Genomic DNA, 22,337 nt, shown 5'->3' on the forward strand with positions numbered 1-22,337 from the left:
CCAGTGGTGTACGGCCGGGTGTTGGCCCTGTGTGCCTCGGTCGTATGCAGTCCTGATTGTGGCGCTCACCTGCACGGCGCCAAACACGCATACGACCATCATTGGCACCAAGGCAGAAGCGACTCTCATAGCTGAAGACGACACGTCTCCATTCGTCCCTCCATTCACGCCTGTCGCGACACCACTGGAGGCGGGCTGCACGATGTTGGGTCGTGAGCGGAAGACGGCCTAACGGTGTGTGGGACCGTAGCCCAGCTTCATGGAGACGGTTGCGAATGGTCCTCGCCGATACCCCAGGAGCAACAGTGTCCCTAATTTGCTGGGAAGTGGCGGTGCGGTCCCCTACGGCACTGCGTAGGATCCTACGGTCTTGGCGTGCATCCGTGCGTCGCTGCGGTCCGGTCCCAGGTCGACGGGCACGTGCACCTTCCGCCGACCACTGGCGACAACATCGATGTACTGTGGAGACCTCACGCCCCACGTGTTGAGCAATTCGGCGGTACGTCCACCCGGCCGCTCGCATGCCCACTATACGCCCTCGCTCAAAGTCCGTCAACTGCACATACGGTTCACGTCCACGCTGTCGCGGCATGCTACCAGTGTTAAAGACTGCGATGGAGCTCCGTATGCCACGGCAAACTGGCTGACACTGACGGCGGCGGTGCACAGATGCTGCGCAGCTAGCGCCATTCGACGGCCAACACCGCGGGTCCTGGTGTGTCCGCTGTGCCGTGCGTGTGATCATTGCTTGTACAGCCCTCTCGCAGTGTCCGGAGCAAGTATGGTGGGTCTGACACACCGGTGTCAATGTGTTCTTTTTTCCATTTCCAGGAGTGTACTACAGCTCTGTTACAATTTTGGAAAATTATCTTCTGCAAATAGTGCAACAAGTTCCTTTTGTATTGCTTTGCTTCTAGCCTTAACCATTTCTTTTAAAGAACCATCATCTTCAGACATCTTTCTTTTCTTCACACTTGGAATGGCTCTGTACATCTCATCCGGCATGTTATCAAAACATCATTATTTTAATTATTAATGATTACAGCAACTTAATTTTCTCTTTATGGTTACTGTTTCCCACTTATCTCTTCCTTTAAATATTTCACTCTCCAGCTTCAAAATAATCTATGTGTAATGGAAAAAAGTTCAGCTATAGTGTTTATTTGTGAATGTGTTTTTCACACATTGCAAATCTAAGATGTGTTTACTTTATTACTTCCGTTGTCCATATTTAAAACATCCACATATGATTTAATGTTGTACAGTTGCATGGAATGTGTCCATCTACTATTTTACTGTGCTTGTTTCAGCTGTTGGTTTTGAGAGATTACCAACTGGATGGTCTCAACTGGTTGATACATTCCTGGTGCAAAGAGAACTCTGTGATATTGGCTGATGAAATGGGCCTGGGAAAAACAATACAGGTACTTTATTTCTGCAAGAACAAAAGTCTGAATTTTCAACCTTTTCTTCAGTTTATTCTAGCCTGACAGTAAAGTCCCAGACAAATACTTTTGTGGTTTTGACACTTCTCATACTTTTACTAATAAAATACTCTGAATCCACAAGTTACAAATGTTATTTTCAGTTCTACCGTTCAAATATTTATGTGTTTGAAATGGAACTGGTTCAGTGTACTGAAGATCTGATTAACAGTTGTCAGTAGCAGTAAGTATCCTGATCTTGAACAGAACCCATCCTTACAAAGTTTTTAAAAAATATGTAAATGAATTTACAGACTTAGAAGTATGTGAACTGGAGTCCATGCACATGTTAAACAGAGGAAGGCGTGGGGGAAGATTTAAGTCATACTGCGAGCAGTTGATAAGTCAGAAATAGAAATTTCCGTAAAATAGAAAATAACAGCATTCAGTCACAATCATGATTTTATTTCAATGCATGAGGTATTTAGAGTTCTGGGGGCTCATCTTCAGGTGCTTTGGCAGTCTACTTCAACAATTTTTCCAGATTTAAGTTAGTTCTGGTCCTGGTTAGATTACAGTGGTATTACAAAACAGGCCCATTGTGAGGATACGACCATGTATCCACCACTAGAAACAGTAAGACATTTTTCAATTTGTATTAGCTTCATAAACTTATATTCACAATGTGCCCACTTTGTAATGTACCATTATAGCTTTACCAGGACCAGAATTAACCTAAATCCGGAAAAATGGATGTAGATTGTCAAAGCACCTGAAGATGAGACCCCAGGACTCGAATTACATAGTGCATTGAAATGAAATCACGATTGTGACTGAAGGCAGTTGTTCATTATTTTATGAAAGTAATACAGCCGCAGAAGAATTACTGAGAGGACTTCTATTTTTTTTTATTGCTGGAGAAAGCTTTGGTATGAAGAAATAAGCAACTGATAATTCCTTTGTAGTTTCAGTATTACTCATTCATATGTATTTCAGTGAATAGTATATTCATTAATTTACCTTATATGTTTTACAGACAATTTGCCTTCTATACTACCTCTTCCATACTCACCAACTTTATGGACCTTTTTTGCTGGTAGTCCCTCTGTCAACCATGACATCATGGCAACGAGAATTTTTTCAGTGGGCTCCAGAAATGAATGTAGTAACATACTTAGGAGATATATCCTCACGTGATATAGTAAGTATTTTCATGCTTTTTAGATAACAAGTTCTTATTTATATTTTCACAGTATATATAATCAATAATATAAGCAGCATATTGAAGGTTCTAGAATACACGTTGTATGACTAGGGACTGGAAAAATTCACATTTTGCGATAAATATGAAATAGAAGTGAATCCTGCCTCAATATATGAAAACGTGAAATTACTTAATATATGCTATTTCATAGCGAATTGTATCTAAATGAACTATTTTATCAGAGGTTGTTTGAAATAGCTTTATTTTCTGCACATAAATATCGAAAATGTAATCAATTTTCAGTTACTTGTATTGTACATCATATGGTGAATCCCAGTTTGGAAAGATAATGTGCGTGAGAACCTGTTTGCAAAATGAAAAGTGCACAAATGCAACCATGTATCAATGCACTCAATGATCTGATGCCATGCCACTTGTGAGCAGTTCAGTGGTCTATTTAAGATACATGCCGCTTAATGCTATGTAATACTCAGCCGTGAAACGTAGCATTTTATATTAAAGAAACACATACATTTGTTTGTTAACGAAAGCTGAAAAGATGGTATAAATTTGATACTTTTAACATTGCAAACTAGGTATTGGATGTTTTGAACTGTGGATGCGTGGAATACCACTAGAGTTTGAGCCTGAACTATGTCATTAACAATACTCGGCTAACCTCAACAAGCAATTGTGTGGTAGCAGTTTCCAATTGCTTTGTGATGTGTGTTGTTAATTGTTTTCTTTTCTTATTTTGAAATATGTGAAGCAACAAGTCATCCATCACAGAATTTGATTACAACTCGTACAACACCAGAAGATACCAGCAATCCCTGAGACAATATATCAGTTCTGCTGTGGGCTGCTGCCCTGCGGTATGGAGGTGGGGCTCCCCTCTGGCAGTCAGAATTCTAGTATGTTTACACACGGGGTCGTTTGCCATTATAGCCTATAGTGCCCGCACTCCATTTTTCCCCTACCGTTAAAATAGAGTTACCATAATTCCATTCTACTTCTACACTGAATGCTGATGAAAGTTCGAAATTAATCATCTGCAGATTTTGAAACCATCAAATTGGGCATGAAATGACAAATAATGTCCAGAAACAACTTAAATTGTAGAAATTAATAGAGGGACTATTAAATTGTAGAAACATTCAGCTAATGATGGGGAAAACGCTGCTGCTTTTCAACAGAACAATAATTTTTGAAAGCTTAAATACAGCCAAAAGAAGAAAACAAAGACCACTTTGGAAGAAAAAGGTGTTAAAAGTTTTTGAGAAAGCAAACATTCCTATAAAAATTTCCCAATCAACACTTTTTTTAACAGTCAGTTCCAACGAAATACGGCTTTACAAAATTGTTAAGGCTTTCGTGGCCACTTGTTGACAAACTGCCTATTGGCTTCTGTCTCGGGTTCTTCGGCTGACATTCATCTAATGATTTTTCTGACGTTTCGCCAGCACGAGTGGCTGGCATTGTCAAAGCTTCACCCTCCATTGCCGTGGTGAACTTGAGCCAAGCTCGCGGGCGCAGACTATATGTACCTGGCGCGCCAACGTCCGAGGGCTTCTCCGCAGTCATTTCCGGTGCGGTTCTCCTCTTGCTACCTGCGACGGTCGTTCGCTGCAGTACGGGAAGCCAGGATCCGTTGACCTTAAGGCTTTCCTCTTTCTTGTTCAAACTGTTCGCGTGTTTTTGTATTTCTACAGCTTCTCTGAACAAGCGCGTGTGATAGTGCTTCTCTACAGCCAGAACTTCGGTGTCGGCGAATTTTATTACGTGGTCGGTCTCATTCAGTGCGTGCTCTGCCACGGCCAATTTCTCCACCTGCCCCAACCTGCAATGTCGCTTATGCTCTTTGATCCTGGTGTTGATGGATCGTCCAGTCATTCCGACATAAACTTTTCCGCATGTGCATGGTATACGGTATATTCCCGACATTGCAAGTGGGTCTCTTTTCTCCTTTGCCGATCTAAGACACTCTTTGATCTTCCTTGTCGGTTTGAAAATCGTCTTTACCCCATGTTTGCGCAATATACGGCCGATTCTGTCCGTCACTCTGGGAATGTATGGCAGAAAGGCCGTACCCGACATTTCTTTTCCTGGTTCCTTACTTCGCCAAGTGTTTGGCTCTGTTACACTTCTAATATAATTTTTGGAGTACCCATTGCTCCTCAGGACAGTTTCCAGGTGTTGCATTTCTCTTTTGAGGTGTTGCGGCTCACATATTCGTCCTGCTCTCGTTACGAGCGTACTAATCATGCCTCTTTTCTGGCTCGGGTGGTGGTTTGACAGTTTGTGCAGGTATCGGTCCGTGTGTGTCGGTTTTCGATACACGCTGTGTCCTAGGTTTTCGCCGTCCCTTGTGACCAGCACATCTAGAAATGGCAGTTTCTTGTCCTTTTCTACTTCCATGGTAAATGTTATGTTGGCATGGAGGCTGTTCAAGTGTCTTAAGAAATCACCGAGCTGTTCTTCACCATGGCTCCACACCACGAAAGTATCATCGACGTACCTGTACCACACCTTAAGTTTGCAAGTCGCCGAGTCCAGTGCCTGTGCTTCGAATTGTTCCATGAAGAAGTTGGCCACCACTGGACTGAGAGGACTACCCATGGCGACGCCTTCCAGCTGTTCGTAGAAATCTCCATTCCACGTGAAATAGCTCGTGGTGAGACATGCATGGAAGAGCTTTCTGATGTCCTGCGGGAAAATGGAACCGATGTGCTCCAGAGCGTCACTGAGTGGCACTTTCGTAAATAACGAAACAACATCAAAGCTGACCAAGATGTCGTTTGGTGCAAGTTTCAGTTTCTTCAGCTCCTCAATGAAATGTCCTGAGTCCTTAATGTATGTGTCGGTCTTCCCCACATGTGGCTGGAGCAGAGAGGCCAAGTGTTTTGCCAGTTTATACGTTGGTAAGCCAGGAGCGCTAACGATCGGTCTCAGTGGAACGTTGTTCTTATGGATCTTGGGTAATCCATACAGCCGAGGTGGTAGGACTTCTGTGTTGCGCAGGACCGATACCTGCACAAACTGTCAAACCACCACCCGAGCCAGAAAAGAGGCATGATTAGTACGCTCGTAACGAGAGCAGGACGAATATGTGAGCCGCAACACCTCAAAAGAGAAATGCAACACCTGGAAACTGTCCTGAGGAGCAATGGGTACTCCAAAAATTATATTAGAAGTGTAACAGAGCCAAACACTTGGCGAAGTAAGGAACCAGGAAAAGAAATGTCGGGTACGGCCTTTCTGCCATACATTCCCAGAGTGACGGACAGAATCGGCCGTATATTGCGCAAACATGGGGTAAAGACGATTTTCAAACCGACAAGGAAGATCAAAGAGTGTCTTAGATCGGCAAAGGAGAAAAGAGACCCACTTGCAATGTCGGGAATATACCGTATACCATGCACATGCGGAAAAGTTTATGTCGGAATGACTGGACGATCCATCAACACCAGGATCAAAGAGCATAAGCGACATTGCAGGTTGGGGCAGGTGGAGAAATTGGCCGTGGCAGAGCACGCACTGAATGAGACCGATCACGTAATAAAATTCGCCGACACCGAAGTTCTGGCTGTAGAGAAGCACTATCACACGCGCTTGTTCAGAGAAGCTGTAGAAATACAAAACACGCGAACAGTTTGAACAAGAAAGAGAAAGCCTTAAGGTCAACGGATCCTGGCTTCCCGTACTGCAGCGAACGACCGTCGCAGGTAGCAAGAGGAGAACCGCACCGGAAATGACTGCGGAGAAGCCCTCGGACGTTGGCGCGCCAGGTACATATAGTCTGCGCCCGCGAGCTCGGCTCCAGTTCACCACCGGCAATGGAGGGTGAAGCTTTGGCAATGCCAGCCACTCGTGCTGGCGAAACGTCAGAAAAATCATTAGATGAACGTCGGCCGAAGTACCCGAGACAGAAGCCAATAGGCAGTTTGAAATACGGCTTTGTTTATCTTCACTCATGTAGCATGACAACATTTGATATTTGAGCATTTAATCATTAACAAAAAAAGTAGACACAAATTTTGCAAAAAATAGATGCAAATTTTGCCCAAAATAGATGCTACATTTTTCGTGCCATGTATGACATGCAGGTAATGTCTTTGTAATAACACCCTTCCATCAGAACATTGACTTTCACCATTTACTTTCTACATCTACATCTATACTCCACAAGCCACTGTAGTGTGTGGCAGGGGGTACTTTGTGTGCCACTGTCACTTCACCCCTTTTCCTGTTCCAGTTGCATTTGGTTCACGGGAGAACAGTTGCTTGTAAGCCTCCATGTGAACTTGAGTACTTCTCTCTGATTTTATGTTCATTGTCTTTTCATGTGATATATGTAGGAGGAAGCAATATATTGGTTGACTCCTCAAGGAATGGACAGCCTCAAAATTTAAGCAGCAGACGAAAACTTCGTAATATTGATGTCTAACAACTTCCAAGTGATTTCTGTAACTCAAATTAATGGATATTTTGTATGAAATTTGTTGTTGTTGGTAGGAGGCTTATACTGCCATTGTCATTTGAATGAGTTATTGTTGAGTGTTGTGACTTTCATTAATGACTGAAGTAAGCGAACTATTACAGTGTATCCGGTGGATGTTTCATGTAAAAATGAACTGTGGTCTGTGGCACACTTAATTATCTTGTTTAGTGACTTGTTAGAACTACCACTGATTGTTCCTCAGTGTTTCATTAATTTTTGATTCAGTGACTTTATAATTTATCTGAGTAAGTCTGTCACTGGACTCTTGGTTGTTTTTGACAGCCATCCTGATTGTAAATGGTAATAATCTCATGATACAAAAAAAAAAAAAACTGATCACCATCCCAATGATACAACTTTGAGGCTAATAAATGTGTAAAAAAGGGCAACCTAAATTGTGGTGTTGAGTACATTTCTTGAGCAAACACTTCCAAATACTGAATAAGATTTTCAACTTGAAGACAACAGACTGATGTGCTGCCAAGGAGGTAACATAAATTACAGAAAAACAGGTTGGTGTCTTCACAAGCTGAGGAATATAAAGAACCTCACACAAATATTGTACATAAGAACTTATTTTGCACACCAGTTTCAGAGCATTATAACTCCATTTCCAATGCAAACAATTCATGTGGAGTTGTACAAGTGCTCTATGTACCCCAGGTTAGAGCAATGTTCCAAATTGCAACTGATGATCCAAGAAGACAAATGATAGAGTATAAAAAGACAAAACACTAATTGACATGCTTGTGTAATGAATAACCTGTGTGCTTCTATTGGCAGTACTAGCAGTTGTATCTTCTCAATATTGGTATGTTCATCCTCTCTGTCTCTTTGTAGTTTAGACGAGATTTGCTTTCTTTTAGCCTGATAATCTTACTTTTCCAATTTTCACACATTCAGTTTTTTTATTGCACAATTGAAGTTTTGTGAAGAGACAAACTTGCACACTGGTCACCACTGTCCAGTTTTGAAAAAGCTACAGCTTTTGATGAGTTTACAGTTAAAAGTGTACTTCTGTGACCTGTAAATGATGGCAACGTCTGGAGTCCAGTAAGTTTTTCACTGTGCTCAAGTCAAACCACTATCTGCAGAAAACATGGAGGGAAAACATATTTGAGTTTCTGGGGATTTTTTACAAATTGTTTGTGCTGCTTTGCTTTGGAAAGATTTACAATGGCCTAAAGCTAACTGGTCATTAGGCATTTATTTGTTCAGAGTCTATTTTGTATAATGTCTAAAAGAATGACCAAGACCAGTGTTAATGGCCGTGTGCTAGCAGTAAGTAAGCAGGCATCCGTGTTAGTCAGTAAGGCACGTCAAATACAGCATGCAATTACTGTATCTGGTGAGTCATTCACTGCTACATTATGCAAAATGAGCTTAAGAATGCTATACATGAAATACTGGAAACATATTATGGAGAAAGAAATGACCTAACAGAGGAATAGAAATGTGTCATAAATGATACTTTCTATTCAACTCTGAGTATGTTCACTCTATACAACATTAGGCTTTCTTTTAAATTCGTCTCTGCAATTTTGAAAATTCTCTTTTTTTTTACAAAATTTACAATTTTTCACAAATATCCAAAGAAATTTCAACCGACTCGCTACGGTTAAGTTTATTTACTTACATATACTAAGTAAATGATGAAGTCCTGACAGGTGCTTTGCTGTATGCAAAGGTGATTTCTTCAGCAAGTATGTCACAATTTGTTGACTTTAAGACAGAGATGCTAATTTTCATTTTGCATAGTTCTATTTCCTGTTGTTTTATGGAACTGCTTTCTTGGCTATTGCAACTGAAATAAAAAAGCATTTATTCTGTATAAGTGGGCAGCAAAAATAGTGAGTATTTCCAGCACACTTTAAACAATACTTGGTTGTAAATGAGAACCATGAACAATATCTTCCTTTGAAAATAGGTGTTGCACGAAACACCTCATCAGCAGCCTTTGTTTGGGATAAGTACACCTACACAATACAAAAATGAAATTCTAAAAACCAAACAAAAGGCATCTGATAACTCTTGGTTGAAACACCTTGCATTTTACGACACCTTCTTAATTTTTGTAATTATAACTGAAAGCAACTGGGTAAGGCTGATATCAGACTAAGATTCGTTGGAAGAATCGTTAAAATGTAGCCCATCATCAAAGAAAGTACCTAACAAAACACTTGTTCGACAAATGCTTTGAATATTGCTTGTCAGTCCAGGACTCGTACCACATGATACTAATAGAGGAAATAGTCAAGATCCAAAGAAGAGCACGTGTTTCACTACAGGTTCATTCAGTAAGCACTTAACGGCCACAGAGATGTTCAATCAACTCCAGTGAAAGATAGCACAGGAAAGGCGTTCTCAATGAGTACTGGATTCAGACTGCCAATTTTGGGTGATGTCCCACTTTTTAAAGACTGGTATATGAATGAATTGTTATTTCAGAAACTCCACAGTCATCTAAAAGTGACTTGGTTAGATTTTTCTACTCAGAATGGGTTGTGAGTATTGATAAAATTTTGATTTACGAAAAATGAGGTAATAAAGTTTATGGAATCACTTTATGCATCCACATTGGGAATACCTTACTTATGAGTACAAGTGCCATATTGAAAAATTATTTTATGTCATGGTAGTTTTTGCAGAATCTTAGTTAATGGCTTAATTAAGTAATGAGGGCGTCATCTAATTCAGAAAAAATAGAGAAACGAAAGCAGTGTGTCAAAGTTCAGAGCCTAATAAGCAAAATTGGCAATAGAAATTGAGACAGTGCATTAATTATCTTGGAATTTAATTTAATTAGGTTCAGGAATTTAAATTATGTTCTCAGAAAGAGTGGAATGGCTGCTTTCGAGTGAGTGGTAACAGTACTTTTTGTGGTGTCACCGCCAGACACCACATTTGCTAGGCGGTAGCCTTTAAATCGGCCGCGGTCCGTTAGTATACGTCGGACCCGCGTGTCGCCACTGTCAGTGATTGCAGACCGAGCGCCGCCACACGGCAGGTCTAGAGACACTTCCTAGCACTCGCCCCAGTTGTACAGCCGACTTTGCTAGCGATGGTTCACTGACAAATTATGCTCTCATTTGCCGAGACGATAGTTAGCATAGCCTTCAGCTACATCATTTGCTACGACCTAGCAAGGCGCCATTATCATTTGTTATTTATCTTGGGATGCATGTACAGTCAGACCGATGTTCACCAATTATGGATTAAAGTTAAGTATTCCAGCAGCTACGTACTTTTCTTGATAGTATAATTACTTTACCTGTTCCAGACCTCACGCCAGCCTGCATGAGCTTAAACGCGTGCCTTTCGGCTTCCTCCAAACCCCGTGAATTGGCTCCTGCCAATTCACAACACTTTTGATTCTGCCAATTAGCTCAAAACATTTTTCCTCTAGATGTTGTTATCGTGACTTCAGTTAACCATACCTTTTAATTAATGATGTGCTAATGAAAATATGTATTTTAATGGAACCACAATATTCAAATTAATCATGTGGATAATAAATTTAAATGGAACTTCTACCTAATAACAATTTGAAATAATAATGTACATACTACACATTACGTGTGCAATAGTATTGATAGTAGAATGAAAATTAGAGATGAAATAAAAAAATGTAGTTAGCAACAGATGTTGAAGACATAAGAATGGGTTAGTTCCTACATGCTATGTCACAAGGTTTTTGATCCATATCGTGATCCCTCGTCTAGGATAAATTACTTTCTTTCAGAGAACATTACCAACTTCTGATTTTGATCGCACACATTTGAGTAAAAGTGTGCAGGAATGTATTGCATGAAAAGTGTATACAAAATAAGTTATATTAGGAAAATATACATTCTTTCTTTCGAAACCTAGAGCAAAATAATTCAAATTTTTCGTAATGCATTTAATGTGTGTTCAATATTGCATTACCATTATTTCTCTGTGACAGAATTTTCTTGTTTACTTTGTGTATTGTAGCTAGCTAATTATCAAGGCATCTTTTCTTTTAATGCATATTCACCCAAAACTACTGGAACCAAAGATGAAAATAGCAACTTCTACCATCATGGAAATAAATTACGCAACACTATAAAGCTTCATGTAGTGTTAAAATATTAATATTCCATTCAACTCTTGTTTAAAGTGCCATAAATTATAAGCATAGTACTAAATGTTGCCTCAAACCAGATAGACATTTCACTATAACAAAATTATATCTGCCTTCATGTGGCTACATTTCATTATTTTCTTTTGCCGTCCTTTCATTAAATACTTCTTTTAATGAACCTAGCTATCTTTGACAGTGCATCTGCAAAAACAAAATAACCCAAAGACAGGGTTTCTATCCATTGCTACCATACACAAACTCCTCATATTAATCTATATCACTTCATTAATACTCCATTGCTTCATTACTTCATGAAATGCTTCTTAAATACAATATCATTAAACCTTAATTCCCTGCTTCATCCCCTTTCACAAAATTGACTTAAAAATGACACTTTACAGCAACAAACCAATTCTATTAAAAAAAAAAAAAACTTTACTCTTTATTGCATAGAAGACAAAAACTTGTTCTTTACTTTTTTAGTTCATTATGTGAAGATGTCACTTTACATTAAGAATACTTAACCTGCCTCAAGGACTTATTCATGACAAATACTCTGTTTTCATAGTCAATACCATGGGCAACACTGTTTGTTTTATCTCAAACTCATATACTACAGCCTGATGGGCAAGTTGTTGACATACTCATATGAACATTGGCACATTATGATGACACACCGATATTGTTTGTGATATGAACTGAGCAATGCTATGGAAACCTACTCGTACTGCTCCTGTATTATCAGATTATGCATTCTTAAATTCATACTTCAAGCCAAAAAAATTAAATTAGTCACACAAATCTCTCAGTATTATTAACTAAGGGCATTTTTCACAAAATTTTGATTGGCTATGCTTCTATTGTCTTACATACTACTTGCATACACACACACACACACACACTGAATCCTTGAAATAGTAAACCTTTCACGTACACAAGTACTTCGCGGAGGAGATGGTTACATTTCCTTATAATCTATTGATAGGATGATTAGAGTGATCTATGAGGGAAAAATAGGATCACACAGCTTGGGAAGGCACTACCCATCATGTAATGTGTTCTTTTAAGAGCAGTGGGCCCCTGCCTAAAGGTAAATTTCAAGTTACATTGATTACCTGCCCTTCCATATAGTTTTGCAACATTGAGTGAAGATCTACATTTACTTTTCATATCATTAGCCATTCCTCTGCATAACACAGCAAAATCTTTGGAAGTACCATGTCTCATAAAAAATTCTCTTGAACATTACAAACACATTAAAAACTATGGTGTGTACATCTACACTGAATACTACTTTTTTGCTTATTTACACTGAAAATCATTTTTTGGAACTTGCCTATTTCATCACACTGTTTACCTTGTTATCAGCTTCTAGTAATTTGTATATAGCAACTGCTGATGATTTCACTGTAGGCTTCTTTGCATTGGCAGCCTGCACTTTCTTTGCCTTTATTGAATAACATACATTAACTATTACTAATTGCATCTCATCAGCATTACTGTTAATTACTAATGGCTTATATTCTCTTTCAAACTGACACTCACCCATACTGTTATCTCCTTTATCAAGAAGTTCATTCTCCAACTGCACACACCGTGTTTCAACACCCTCAAATGCATCTGTATTTACATCCACATTCTCTTTGGATACCTCCACCTTCTCGGTATCAACAGTATCAGTTCACATTTCATTGATTTCATATTATTATCACCAAGAGAACAAATTTGCACTGCTTCTGTTACATCATACTGACAAAATTCAACTTCCATCTGCTTATAACATAATTTTCCCATCTCATCTCCACTATCCTGAAAATTCTGACCCCAAGCATCTAATGCTGATCCCACATTTTCTTCAAACTTGCCTATTTTCTCTTCTTTACAAACTTGCATTGAATCTAGTGCACTATTTAAATCCTGAAAACCACTTCTAATGTCACTATCAATATTTTCCTTCAAACTATTATTTTTTACTCATTTTTTGTCATTATTTTCTATAATAATTTATGTTCCCAACAATAGAACTTTGATTTATTCTACACTCAGACACGTTATTCTGCCCTTTATCACACCTATTGAACACTTAATAACACAAACACTTTTGCCTTTAACTGTCTTGGCACAAGTTGTTGCTGCTGTCTTCCATAATTATGGTTACTGCTCCTCTTCGTAACTCCGGTGTCAGCATATGGCATTATTTATATTCTGTACTCCCATCCTGCTTATTGGCTGCTGTCCAAAATGAAGTCGATGTCGTCCTTCCAGATTGGGTGAAGTCCTCTCCGTATAACCCCATTATTTGTATGTCCGCTACATAATACCATAATGTATTTTATTCGCGTTATTCGCATTGAATATACTGTTCTGTTCACAGTTTTGTTTCATTTGTGCCACACAAAATGTTTTTCACTGTTCACTTTTGATCCTAAGTTCATTGTCTATCCATTTGTAACTTTTGCCACACTTCTCTGTCTTTAACCCTGTGATTTCTGTAATGCAATGCTTCTACTGCAAAGTGGCCTGAAAATGGGGGCACCAAATTGTAAAGACATCAAACTTTTTTCTGTAGTCTCCGTCGCCTCCTCGGTAGCACATCAGTCTGTTGTCTTCAGACTGAAAATCTGATTCTGTATTTGATGGTGTTTGCTCAAAAAATGTCCCCAAAACCACAATTTAGGTTACACTTTTTTTACACACTTATTATATGCCTCAAAATTGTATCATTGAGATAATGACCAGTTTTTTCTACTTCATGAGATTATTAAATTTACAGTCAGGTTGGCGATCACAGACAACCAAGAGTCCAGTGACAGAGTTACTCGTATAAATTGTAGGGTTATTGAAGCACAAATTAATGAAACACTGTCAAAGAATCAGTGCTAATTCTAACAAGTCACTCAACAAGACAATCAAGTGTGAAATAGAACACAGTTCATTTTTACTCTAAACATCACACTTTGCACATGTCTCGTAATAATCTACTGGATAAAAGTACACTGCAGTAGTTCACGTCCGAGTTTTTAAAGACTGATATTTGATATATGAACAGACATTGTTTGGTTTGAAAAACAATTGGCTTAGATTCTGCAACTCAGAGTGGGCTAAAAGTATCGGTTAGGTTTTGGTTTACAAAAAAATTTGGTAATCTAAGGATCTGGAAGAGTTTATGGAATCATTTTGTACGTCCCCGTTGGGAATACCTTACGTGTGATTACAAGTGCCATATTGAAAACTATCTGATACAATGGTAATTTATGCAAAATCTTAATTAGTGATTTAGTTAATCAGTGAGGGGTATCATCAGATCGGAAAAAATAGATCGGAAAAAATAGAGCAACAAAAGCACAATGTCAAAGTTCAGAAACTAACGAGCGTAGGGGCAAAATGGGAAATAGAAATTAAGATGTTAACTATCTCGTAAGTTAGTTGTATGAATAAAAATAATCAATTTTTGGAATTATAATATAATAGGGTAGATTGAAAAAATATTCGCCAACCATTGGGAGGAGAAAACTCACATAAAAATTATGAAAATGTGCCTGCTTTCCCTTCAAACTTTGTGCCAGAAGAACAAGCCTCAGGCTCCAAAAGCTTGCTCATTTCCATAATTTTTGTGTGTGTTTTCTTCTGCTGCTGCTGCTTTGTGAGTAGATTTTTATCTGTTCAATTACATTTATATTCAATATTGATGTTGGTTGAAGTAATGAATTAAAATTTGTACCAGCACTGGAACTCGAACCCCGGACTCCTACATCATTATTGTAGATAAAGATGAGACTCCATATGTATCAGGAACATGAGCTTTATATGATTAATATATTATATTCATAAGATAATTAGTTTCAGGTAATTCAAAGGATTTTCTCAGAAAGAGTTGAATTATTGCTTTCGCACCGAGCGAGGTGGCGCAGTGGTTAGACACTGGACTCGCATTCGGGAGGACACGGTTCAATCCCGCGTCCGACCATCCTGATTTAGGTTTTCCGTGATTCCCCTAAATCGCTCCAGGCAAATGCCGGGATGGTTCCTTTCAAAGGGCACGGCCGACTTCCTTCCCCGTCCTTCCCTAATCCGATGAGACCGATGACCTCGCTGTCTGGCCTCCTTCCCCGAAACAACCAACCAACTATTGCTTTCGAATGAATGGTAATAATTCTCCAGAGTCTGCTGATTACCCCAAAATGTTTTTCCACCAGATGCTGTTATCACAATTTCAATTAGTCATCTTTTAATTAATGATGTTCTAATTATGCATCTTAATGGTATTAGCATATTCAAATTAATTATCTGGATAATAAATTTGAATGTAACTCCACTTTAATAACTTTTTGAAGTAATATGCACATACTACATGTTATTTGTGCAATAGTATTCAAAATAGAATGAAAATCAGAGGAGAAAGAAAAAGAAATTGTTGTTAACAGTATATTTTTTCTCACTTTAGATTAAGCTGTCACTAAACTACCACAGTCATTCACTAAACTATCACATTCATTTGTATCATTAAAAAAGCCAATTATGGAAATGCTGTGCTTTCTGTAACCTCACAATGATTGCATCTTTTCAATATTAACTTTGATGATATTTTACGATGAAACCAAAGATATAATACACTTTCTAGGAATTTTTTGCTGACAGAGAGATCCTGTATACTAAGAGATACTGGAATTTATATTTTTTGTCAGTGCCATAATGTAGATCTATGTGAAATGCACTGTAGATCTATGTGAAATGCACACAGTGCGTCAAAAATTCAGTAGAGTGACCGTTCGTTGCTGTCAAGGCGACACAACTCATTTTACGCTTTTTGTTAATACTTATTAATGTACTGACTTGATTCGTAAACTTGAAGCATTTATTTTAATTGTGCAACACAATAAGAAGTATAAATAAATTATAATTGTTTAAAGATAAACATTATATGCATAGTTGAACAGATAGTAAACAGGAGGCTTCATGGTATATTTCACATTTGAGTCTGTTCCCCAAGTTATTTTAGGTTGATGTATATAAATGTGTGCAAATGGAAACTAATTTTTGGATCTGTCTGAGATTGTCTTGGTAATTTTTTGCCCTCCTATCCATCCTTTCATACCTTAGTATCAGCCAAAATGCAAGTCTGAACAATAAATTTTACTTCCAGATACGACAATACGAATGGTGCTATGCCAGTTCTAAGCGTCTCAAGTTTAATGCAATCCTAACCACGTATGAAATAGTTTTGAAAGACAAAGTATTTCTGGGAAGCGTAAGTTGGGCTGCTTTACTTGTAGATGAGGCCCATAGACTGAAGAATGATGATTCACTGCTTTATAAAGCCCTTATGGAGTTTGATACAAATCATCGTCTGCTTATAACGGGGACACCTCTTCAGAATAGCTTGAAAGAGCTGTGGAGTCTTCTGCATTTCATCATGCCTAACAAGTTTGTATCAAATACATACATTTAATTTAAACTTTCAAGCATGTAGTGCCTTTCTGTCATGTATGCAATATGATAAAAAAACTTATGGAAGTATTCTTGGGCTGCAATATAGTTAGCTGTGGTGCTATTACTCCAGTTTTGTGCATTAATAAAAATATTTTTTGGTCAAAGGTTTGATTGTTGGGAAGACTTTGAGAAGGAGCATGACAATGCCGCACAGAAAGGTTACTCGAAACTACACAAACAATTAGAACCTTTCATAATACGCAGAGTGAAGAAAGATGTTGAGAAGTCTCTCCCAGCAAAGGTTAGTGAAAAATTCCTTTTGCACATTGCTGAGTAGCTGCTCTATGGCCATAAATAACTAGCTTTTAGAGGTTCCTTTCATGTGTTTAACTGCCAATTAAATAGTACTATTTTACAATTAATTTCAAGCTATAGTATTATACTTGTTGTGTTGTTCTATATTTTCTCTATTACGTGTGTGGGTTGCAAGTGTACTGCAGTTATGAGTAAACCTGATTCTATTTTAGACCACTTCTGGTTAATTACTTACATAGATGCTAATGTTTATGTATTTTCTTTTTATTATTAATTATTGATATACTTTGGTTTTATATTGTAGTTTTTTCTTTCTCTCAGGTTGAGCAAATTTTACGAGTGGAGATGACTTCACTCCAGAAACAGTATTATAAGTGGATTTTAACAAAGAACTACAATGCACTCAGGAAAGGTGTAAAGGGTTCCTCATCAACATTTCTTAATATAGTTATAGAACTAAAGAAATGTTGTAATCATGCATTTCTCATAAAGCCATTGGATTATGAGCAGAAACCCCCTCCCACTGACTATTTACAGGTAACCTGTGTTTAATTTTGTAACTTTAATTTACTGTGCCTCCTTTCCAGTAAAACTGCCATTCAGGTGTATATTAATTAACAGTGCTTCCTTTCCAATTTACTGTCATTTGTGTATTTCTTTTGTCACATTTAGGACTTAATCCGTGGTTCAGGGAAGCTAGTGCTACTGGATAAACTGTTGATTCGCCTGAAAGAGACAGGTCATCGTGTTCTGATATTCTCTCAAATGGTGCGGATGCTGGACATTTTGGGAGAGTATCTCCAGCTGAGGCACTTCCCCTTCCAAAGACTTGATGGGAGTATTAAAGGAGAATTGAGAAAACAAGCTCTGGACCACTTTAATGCTGATGGGTCACAGGTAACAGAATTCCACACACATCCAGGAGAGAGTTTGACATTCTGAATTTCATTTTTTATATTAAATCACACAAACTACACACACCTACATAACTATTCAAGAAAAATATTGCAGTGCACAAATGTTAATGTGATGATATTGCCATGCAATGATGTGATGCTAAATTTAAAAGAGAAAGGAAAAATTATTAATGAAATGTCAGTTGGACTGTAGTAATTATTAAGAATACCTCAGTGCCAGTTATCATCACATTATTGGTACATGCCAGTAGTTAAACACCTTAGCCGATTGTGGATGGCTCCCGTCACCTGTATCTCTACACATGCTCATCAGTTTCATTCTATGAAGAGAGAGTGTCTTTCAGTCAGCAGCAGTTACCTTCCCTGCTGATATTCATCCTCTCGTTTCTGTTTTGAAATAACAGTGTTATTTGTTCCAGTTAACAATGCCCTTTATGGATGGCATTGTTTGCCAAGAAACCAAGCTTTTCTTTTTATTACAATGTGAGGTCTGTAAAGGCTCCAATGACATTATCAGCATACTCAGATAACTCCTGCAGCACACTGTAAATGCTGTGCACTCAGATGTCAGAGTATAAGGGACAGGTGTCAGAATTGTTGGTAGTTGATGGTGTTGCCAGAATTCATTCACATTTTGGTGCTGCTGCCAATAGCCACCTGTTTTCCCTTCCAGTACTACTCTGTGTCCTTGCCCAGCATGTCCTCCATCTTTCCACCTGAAATGAGAAGAAGGAAAAGAAAGATGAGCTCAAAATGATAAGGCTACTGGATTGAGCAAACTAAACTAGATTCATATAGTTTCCATTATTGAGAATAGTGCCCACAGTAGGAAGTCAGGTGGGCATTTGGATGTATCTACTACAGAATAGTATGCTCTGTTCCAAACATGTTATTGTTAGTGCAGTTGTGTCAACATTTTGTGGCTGAGTTGTTTACATCCAAGGGATGTGAATATGTTAAATCATCATACCTAATCAATGAACCGATACTTCCAGGATAATAATCGTCCAGTTCTTCAATTCAATGGAAGAGGTAGCATCTGAATAAATAGTTAATGAATTCTACCATTCTCCATGTCATTTCAGTCCCCCCACCCCAACCCCCACCCTCACCCAACACATATCTCTTCTTATTCAGTTAAAACATCATACCAGGGAAATGATTTATTGTCTGTTTCTTGCTTACAGTGAGATTTATTATCTGGATTCTTGTTACACAAAATTTTTCACCATTGGCACTTATGCTGTGTCTAAGGTAAAACTTAATCTATAAGCAGGCAATCAGACATCCCTTCCTAAGTGAAAATCAGAAGATAGATCACCTCCACTAACAAGTTTTAAGTAAATTAGATTTGATGTGTGTGGCAAAAAAATACATTTTAGTAGTTACATACAGTTATTACTATTAATAGTGTACTCAAATTAATCACTGTGCATTATGCACTGCCCTTTAATGCATGTACTGATTGTATACAAACAACCAAACAAGACACAGCAAAGCAAGCAAACAATGACATTTGCTAGTAGGGCAGTATTTTCGTTTCAGCCAATACCACTGATGATAGGCAGCCATGAGGTGGAAGGGAGTGAGGAAAAGGATTGTTTCCCTCACACCCTGCCTCACCCCTCAGGTACATTTTGAGCTGCCTGCTGTTTACTTTCTACATACCAAGAGAATGCAAGTGAAAATGATTTCCCCATATAAAGAGAACCGAAATGCTGTAGACACACCCAGAATTGATCTCATAGAGGCACCAAGAATTGATCTCGATGGACCTTTGTAACGTAGGCATCACAGACATCTAAAACTGACACAGAAAGAGACAAATGTCAGTGATTTTTTTATAGGCAGAATACATTAGAATAAGGAATAGAGGAACACAGTGCGTACTGCTGCTTAAGTAGTTCCAAAATACACAATTGACCTTACTTGCACATGAGTGCTTGCACAGCTCCAAGCCACACATTGACACTGTTTGATTATGCTGTACTGACATATCAACTTAAATTTAAGGTGCCACAAATTCTTTCCCTCGAAGAAAAAATAGGGAATATAACATGAAAGCTAACTCATCTCAGTAATGGAAGAAGAAAACATGTCAACACAACACATAAGTGACAAAGGGGATTAAAAATTATACTACCCAAAATATACTGTGGAACATAATAGTCACTTAGCATTTAAATCAGTATGTTCTTTGTTTTATTTTCTGTTTGTGGTATCAAAATAGCATATTGTTGTTACTTATTTACTTTGGTTTATCATTAATTATAGTAAGATTCTGTTTTCCTGGTGGTGCGTCTTGACTGACCAGTCAGGCTGCAGTGTACTTATGAGTAATGTAACGAGGATAGTAACACCCAAAGAGTTTGTTCTCTTAATAAAAAATTTTGGCCAACAGTTGCTGTAATAATCATCACATGTAAGCTTTCACGGCCGGCATCTTCATTAATTAGAACTTCCGGGCTGAATTGCCGTGGTCCACATTGAAAACTTTTTGTCCTTTCTGACGTTTCGTTGCCTACTGTGGGCAACACCTTTCGAGGTAATTCGGCGACTGGCTGCTAGGTGCTGGAGGTCCCACTTATATAGAGCCCTTAGATGGCGCCACTACTCGTCACATGCTTTCGACTTTAAAACTATCTCTGGCTAGTGCCAGCTCTCTCGATTACAGGCAATCGATTGTCACTTCATTGGTGTAAAGTCGACCGCCATATCTTGTCTAGTTCTAACCCTTCTTCTATTTTATTAAAATTATTTTCGTGTTGTAGATCTCTATAGCTTCTCTATACATGCGGGTATAATAATGTGAGATCTTAGCTATCACGTTTGTCTCACTAAATTTTATTTTGTGATCACCGTCTTTGAAAACGTGTTCTGCTACAGCTGATTTGTCAATTTGTCCCAATCTACAGTTCCTTTTGTGTTCCATTAGACGGGTATTAACACTCCTTTTAGTTGTTCCAATATAAACCATGCCACAGCTATGCGGAATTTTATACACACCTGGGGTAGCTAAGGGGTCTCATGCGTCTTTCACCAATCTTAAACTTTCACTAATTTTCTTGGTAGGTCGAAAGATTGTCTCCACTTGAAACTTGGCCAAAACTTTCCCAATACGGTCCGTGATGTTATGAATAAATGGAAGAAAAACTTTTCCAGCCAATGGTTGTTGCTGTCGTGTATTTTCGGACACTTTTCTTCTAGGGTGGAGTGCTCGATCTATCTCGTTGTCAGTGTACCCATTTCTCTTGAAAGCCGTTCGCAAATGGCTTAATTCATCTTGCAAATAAATTGGCTCACAGATATTATTAGCCCTGTCCACTAAAGTTTTTATGACTCCTCTCTTCAGCGTAGGATGATGATTCGAATCCTTATGTAGGCAACGATCGGTGTGTGTGTGTGTGTGTGTGTGTGTGTGTGTGTGTGTGTGTGTGTGTGTTTCCTATATACCTTATGCCCTGAAGTCCCATCTGCCTGTTTAATAACCAAAAAATTTTAGTTGTCCATTACTCTCCTTCTCAGTCTTTGGATTGAAACTGTTTATGTGCGCCAAAAAGTCACTCAGTTCCTCTTCAGCATGATTCCGTATCACAAAGGTGTCATCCACATATTGGTAACATTTCAAAGGGCTTTTATTGGCCGACTGCAGCACTTGTTGTTCAAAAAATTCCATAAATAGATTAGCAATAGCTGGGCTCAGAGGGCTACCCATGGCCACCCCATCAATTTGTTCAAAAAACTTGTTGTTATATTGAAAATAAGTCAAGGATAGACAGTGTCGAAACAAAGCTATTACATCAGTAGGAAACATATCAGCTATGTAAGAAAGAGCTTCGTCAACAGGGACCACGGTGAACAGGGATACTACATCGAAACTGACAAGGATGTCACTAGGACTAACTGCAATCTCTCTCAGTTTTTCGATAAAATGCATGGAATTTTTAATATGAGTGTCAGTTTTACCTATATACAATTGCAACAAAGAAGCAAAGATATCTAGCCAGTTCTTGAGTAGGAGCCCCAATGGCACTTACTGTCGGTCTCAATGGGACATTGGGCTTGTGTATCTTAGGTAACCCATACAGTCTAGGAGGGTAAACTTCTGTTTTGCAAAGGTTTTTTTTATCTTCAGTAGGAATGGAAGATCTTTTTATTAATCGCTGGGTAGCACTTAACACTTTCATTGTAGAGTCCTTTTTCAGTTTTTTATAGGTGGTAGGATCCAAGAGGTCACTGATCTTCCTATGATAATCCTCACTCTTTAGCACAACAGTAGCATTACCCTTATCAGCAGTAAGTACAGTAATATTCCAGTCCGCATTAATCTCCCATAACGTCTTCCTTTCTCCTAGGGATAAATTACTGCTGGGTGACTAGGCTTTACGTAATATCCTGTCTGTTTCCATCCTGATTTCATCTGCAGAATGCGGTGATAACA

At 38.5% G+C, this 22,337-nt stretch overlaps 1 protein-coding gene across 1 annotated transcript in view; it reads left to right on the forward strand.

The window, feature by feature from the left end:
• The window catches only part of LOC126262779 (chromodomain-helicase-DNA-binding protein 1), a 97,937-nt gene that overhangs the window by 42,224 nt on the left and 33,376 nt on the right, over window positions 1-22,337 (forward strand). The window contains exons 10-15 of the mRNA XM_049959595.1: window positions 1,311-1,424; window positions 2,461-2,625; window positions 16,378-16,658; window positions 16,830-16,965; window positions 17,301-17,516; window positions 17,652-17,876. Of these exons, the coding sequence (XP_049815552.1) occupies window positions 1,311-1,424; window positions 2,461-2,625; window positions 16,378-16,658; window positions 16,830-16,965; window positions 17,301-17,516; window positions 17,652-17,876 (1,137 nt within the window). The remainder of the gene's footprint in view (window positions 1-1,310; window positions 1,425-2,460; window positions 2,626-16,377; window positions 16,659-16,829; window positions 16,966-17,300; window positions 17,517-17,651; window positions 17,877-22,337) is intronic.

Source organism: Schistocerca nitens, chromosome 6 (assembly GCF_023898315.1).
Source record: "Schistocerca nitens isolate TAMUIC-IGC-003100 chromosome 6, iqSchNite1.1, whole genome shotgun sequence".
Taxonomy (NCBI): domain Eukaryota; kingdom Metazoa; phylum Arthropoda; class Insecta; order Orthoptera; family Acrididae; genus Schistocerca; species Schistocerca nitens.